Source organism: Neoarius graeffei, chromosome 13 (assembly GCF_027579695.1).
Source record: "Neoarius graeffei isolate fNeoGra1 chromosome 13, fNeoGra1.pri, whole genome shotgun sequence".
In the NCBI taxonomy this organism is placed as follows: Eukaryota; Metazoa; Chordata; class Actinopteri; order Siluriformes; family Ariidae; genus Neoarius; species Neoarius graeffei.
Window position 1 is genome coordinate 11,397,193 of NC_083581.1, and position 6,000 is coordinate 11,403,192.

At 40.4% G+C, this 6,000-nt stretch overlaps 1 protein-coding gene across 1 annotated transcript in view; it reads right to left on the minus strand.

The window, feature by feature from the left end:
• gpc6b (glypican 6b) overlaps window positions 1-5,540 on the minus strand; it is a 111,363-nt gene extending 105,823 nt beyond the window's left edge. Inside the window, exon 1 of the mRNA XM_060936719.1 lies at window positions 5,374-5,540. Coding sequence (XP_060792702.1) covers window positions 5,374-5,533 — 160 coding nt within the window. The 5' untranslated portion in view covers window positions 5,534-5,540. The remainder of the gene's footprint in view (window positions 1-5,373) is intronic.
• Between the last annotated feature and the right edge of the window lie 460 nt (window positions 5,541-6,000).

A 6,000-nucleotide genomic window follows, 5' to 3' on the forward strand; every position in this document is an offset into this window, starting at 1 on the left:
CTAAAACGTTTTACTAATCTTTACAAGGGGTGCCAATAATTGTGGAGGGCACTGTATGTAGCTGACCTCTATCAGGGATGGACAGCATGCATGACATGATTGTGAAGCGGGCAAAGCTTGAAGTCTTATTTATATATATATATATATATATATATATATATATATACACACACACACAGGGCTCGAAATTCGCGGTGGTCCGGTCGCCCAAGGCGACTTAATTTGTCATTTGGTGGGTAATTCCTGTCACTAACCAGCCTGGCTGGCTAGTTGAAAATAAAAAATATATATGAAGCGAAGATTCAGACTAGGGCTGTGCGATATATCTCTGAAAATTCTGTGTGAGATACACATAATTATTATATCGTAACTATCGAGTATTTTATGGTCATCTGCCGACTTGCGTTTGTTTCATGTTTGTTGTGTTTGTTTAAAACCTTTTCCGGTGGTTTTCTCCCTGTCCCTCAGGCAGTAACGTGAGAGGCTGCCTAAGGGTAAAAAAAAACAATAACGTAACACACTCGCCAACCAATCCCGGGCAACATCTACAGTAGGTGCTGAAAGGAACTTGCGGGAAGATTTTCTAGTTTCGGTTTACAGCGCTGACTCAGTTCGTGCAATCGCTGGTGTTGCATAGGCTACCGTGTAAGCTCTGTCAATTTCAGCGACAAATTAAAAATGGAAGCGGACGAATTGGTTCCTAAAAGAACTAGTAAGGGGTCAGTCATCCGGCATTTTTTTGGATATCGCGAGGAGGACGTGGAACATCAAATGCCAGTTTGTAAAGTGTGCAAAAAAAACAGTATCAAAATACTCGGGTCTTGAAATAAATGCACATTAGTCATGAACAATGGTAACTACTCTCTTTTGTGTTATTTTTGACAGAAGTAAAATTCATATATGAACAAATTTTGGCTAGTTGATTTTCTGTTTGGCTAGTTACTTTGGAAGGTAACTAGTCTGGCTGGCTGGTGAAAAAATATATGAATTTCGAGCCCTGAAAAAAAAAAGAATATATATATACATATATATATATGTATATATATATGGGGCGGCACGGTGGTGTAGTGGTTAGCGCTGTCGCCTCACAGCAAGAAGGTCCTGGGTTCGAGCCCCGGGGCCGGCGAGGGCCTTTCTGTGTGGAGTTTGCATGTTCTCCCCGTGTCTGCGTGGGTTTCCTCCGGGTGCTCCGGTTTCCCCCACAGTCCAAAGACATGCAGGTTAGGTTAACTGGTGACTCTAAATTGACCGTAGGTGTGAATGTGAGTGTGAATGGTTGTCTGTGTCTATGTGTCAGCCCTGTGATGACCTGGCGACTTGTCCAGGGTGTACCCCGCCTTTCACCCATAGTCAGCTGGGATAGGCTCCAGCTTGCCTGCGACCCTGTAGAAGGATAAAGCGGCTAGAGATAATGAGATGAGAATGATATATATATATATATATGATGAAATAAACTACTTTGTCAGGTACAAGGTAGGAGGTGGCTGTAAGTACAGAAGTGATATTTATTTACAATGAAAAGCATACACACAGGCAAACAGTCCAAATCAGCAGGTAAAATCCAAAATGAGGGAACAAAGGGTCAGGCAAGGTGCAAACAGGATATCACAGGCAGCAAGAAAATGGGAATGAGGAACAAGTACAGGAATCAGGAAACCAGGAAATTAAACACTGGTAACAAGGCTCGGTAATGTGTACTAACGTAGCGTAATACTTCGCCCTGATAGTGCATCTAAATAGTCCATATATAGGTGCACATATAGCTCCTTAATTATGTTCAGGTGTGCGTCGTTAATGGTGCGTGTGCAAGAGTCCGCTCAACGCGCGCGCAGCCCTAGGCACGCCTGAGGGCCTCTGCATGCTCTTGCGACAAGGCTTTCGCAGATAGCTTTTCGCAGATAGTTGTAATTTATCGTTGAGTGGGGAGTAATAGGCGTGCGCAATGTTATTCACCGCCACACCGCAAGGGGGCGCGAAGTCGCAAAATCGCTAGGAGTAGTTGGTGGGTGTGGTTAATGGAGTGTTCATCCTCCGGTTACTTATAATGACTAGAACTGGAGTCGTATAGATGTACGTACTTCCTCACTTCCTCGATCAACCGCTCTTCGTGCTGCTCCATCTTCGCTCGTGTTTTTAAAAATGGCGGTAGTGAAAACAAACCAAACCGGGAAAGTAGGGAAGCGGAAGTGCGTGTACAGCGGATGTAGAGTGGACCAATCAGAGCCCTCTTGTCTGCGACGCTGTCTGCAAGGCTTCTGCGGTGGTCACAATTTTTGGGAGGTGCGCGCAGAGCATCTGCGAAGGGGGGGGCTACGCAGACGCCATCTGTGACGCCATCTGCGAGGACTGCGTTGTCAGCATAAATTGGCCTTGAGAGTTCTTCAGGTGCACGCGCCACAGCGCGTAGGACTGACATTTTTCTGTTACTTTTTGATACCTTTTTTTTTTTTACTACAGTGTAAGAGAAGACATGTTACAGACTAAATTTATTCCAAGAAAGCAAACAGAAAAATCTGGCTTGCCTTATGGTTGATGATGGTACATGAATAATGCTCTGAAATACCACAAGCATTTTACATACAGTATAACATTTAAAAATATTTATATCCCTGCATAAATGTAGGTATTCCTGCATCTGATGGATTTTCAGCATGTTTCAGATGTGTGCTATCAGTGAGAACTCGTCAGTCAGGTCACGTTACATTAGCTATGGGAACACAGATAAGGCTGATGAGCACAACAGCAACATGACAGACCATACGTTTCTGTACATCAGAATCAAAATCACTTTTATTGCCAGGTATGTGAACACACACGAGGAATTTGACTCCGGTTTCGCTTAGCTCTCTTAGTACAAACAGATTAAAAAAAAGCGTAGACAAAAAAACAAAACAAAAAGCTATGTACATGTAGAAGGGTAAATATATGTATAAACAAGGAAAAAAATAATCTAGTCTAAACAAGTGTTCCACAGTCTATCACGCTTTTCTCACATCTGTGTTCACTATAAACAGAATTAAGGGATTGCCTTGAAATTTTCATGCTGCTGTGGACTCTCTAAGAATTCTGTACTTAATAAACAGATTAAAAACAAGCTTTTAACAACAAAAATGTGTTAAGATGGTGACATTTTCTGTAAGGAGATGTTTATGGAACATTTATGGAAGGAGTCTCCAGTGTCAGCATTTTGTAACAGTCAGAGGTAAAGCTTTACGTAACGTTATGCAAGTTTCCGCTTTGCAGGTTTCTAATGTTTGTATATATAATAAGGAAAGTAAATATCTAAGGAAAATAATAAACTCAGAGTGGTAACAGTAACTCCGCTTCATCACACCTCCCCATCACAGGCTGTTTTCCTTTTACAACATGACACAGAGTGTTTTATTTCAATCCAGTATGATACCATAAATATTTTACAGTTCAGTACGCCAGTATTTATAGTACACAGAGATTATACTTTGTCCAAGAACCTTATTGTATAATTACTGTACAGTAACAACTCCTGTGACTACATTAATAAAAGTAAAACACACAGCATCGTTAACTTTTCTGCAAAATGAGTCGCAAACTTTTTTCCTATTTTTCATTTCTTCCATTATTCTGGAACAGGTAGTGCAGCATCAATTTAAAACAACTTGAACATTTCCAGGCCAACTCCAATGTCAAAAACCATACAAAAGACAAAAATATCTATCCCAAAAACTTCAGCCATTGGAAACAGGAGACACATTTTTCCTTCTTTTTTTAGCCTTTGTTTATGAAATAATGGTCACTGTGGTCCATGCGCATTTCTGATATAAAGACATTATCCGCCCCATGGCCCTTCCCTCTCCGAATCTGTACAATATATCTCACAATAAAAATGGTTCTGTAAATCATACACACACTGTCTGCACTTACACTTTACCTTTGTTTTTGCAGACATGTATCAGATTTAATTTTGATTATTTAAGTAACGAGATATTGTTGGCTATGATGTGTTTTTAAACTGGTCCAATCTTTCTATCCGCTGCTCCTCCTCCACTAGACATGAGAATTCTCATTCAGTTGGGTCAACGAGTCCTTTTTTGTTTAGTTTCTTTAAAAGATTAATTCAGAAATACTGATATGTTGCAGTTCATTCGCCTGCAATTTGTTCATCTGAATCATTGAGCTCCGACGGTCTGTCGTTTACAGTTTTTGACTGACAGGGTCAGTGAGCCAATCAGATTCCACAGTCTGCCTTGGATGGGTTTTCAGTCAGTCGATTAAGAAACAGCATCTTTAATAGTGATTCATTTGGGTATCATACAGTGACAATCAAAACATTAGACTGTAGTGATACATAAGTACATTAGGCTATAACTTAAGTGAGAATTTGTCAAACTTAAAATTGCAAAATAGTAGCCTAATAATTGTTTTAAATTCACCATTGAATTACTGTAAAATTCACTCTATAGTAAAATAAGTTATTGGCCAGTGTTATCGAGACAATACATAAAAATAGCCTACAAGTAGCCTGGATTTTCAATAACTACAAAAAGACACCATGTACGCTGTTTTGTAAACTATTTGAATCACTTTTATGATATGGCTATTTCAGATATTACAGAAAATTATTACAAACATGATGGCAATAATAGTTGCAATAATAACTCTGTGGTGCTAAGTTGAGCAGTGGAGCAAATCATCATGTGCAAAATAGGATTTTTTTTTAAATCGCTGGTCTCCTAATAGAAGTAATTAGTATTTCAACAGAATTGAAAGTGCATGCAGTTGTGAATGAGGATTTCAGGAACACTTGTGGAACAGATGATATATGTATATGGTGGGACTGCATGAGCCAAACCCCTACAGACGAGCCGTGCACTAGAACAGTAGCCACCAAAACATAGAGCACTAACCTGAGTCAGGAAATGAGGCAAATTATTTTCTACTTCTTTCATTTCTTACTTTTATAATTTTGATTGAAAAAAAAAACAGCCAAAAAAGGAGAGACATCTTTAAAGGTACACTATAAACACCTTTCTGGGTAAATGATACGTACTGAACTTGTAATGTTGTAATGTTTGGGTACCACCCCAGTGACAAGGAAAGGTACTGTTTGGTACCCCTTTCCTCAGTACTGTAAACTACTATGATTTTTTCTTAACAGTGTAAAGCCTTTAATACTAAAACTAATGATAAAAACTAAAACTTGTGACATCATTAAGCACTAAAGTGCAGTGGAATTTTTTCCCATTAGTACATAATATTATGATGATTACATTCAACAAGAACATCTACTGTTTGTGAAACCGTGACTGAACCCATCACGCGCTGCTTGAGTGTAACCGTGTTGGTGCCACGTGCACTCGGTCATTTCATAAGTGCGCGCGCGTGTGTGTTTCTTACCTTCCGTTGCATTCTCAGGGACGGTCCCGGAGCTGAAGCCCATCTCTCTGTACGCCTGTCTCACGGCGCTACAGCCAGAGCTTGCGCGGTTCTCGGCGCACGCCAGCGCACAGAGTGCGCACAGAAAGAGAGCAGCGGCGGCGATGCGCGCGAGCACCATCGCACATTCGTGTTATTAATAAAAGCAACAAAAATGCTGAAAAAAATAGGAAAAAATTTACTATTATTATTAAAAAAAAAGAAATATCATCCAGCTCCACTTCCGGGTTGAACCATCACCATCATCATTATCATCATACTCAAAGACAGCTCTCGAGCTCTGTGTGTGTGTGGGTACCCGCGCTTTTTCTCGTGCGCAAGTCTGAGGCAAAGAAGGAGCAGGAACAGCTCCGTGTGAGGGCGTAGACACTCCGTGAGACAGGGAGGGAGTGAGACAGGCAGCATGTCTCGCTGCTCTCACGATTAGTCTGTGATAAACGACTTAACACTGATTATATTAGACTAGGCACTTAGAATGTTCTAGTTACTGTGCAAAAACAGTGTTTTGCATCACCACTCATTTTAAAACACCGCCATGTTACATTATCATTCACGTCATTAAAATTATAAAACGTCCATGTGTGAAGT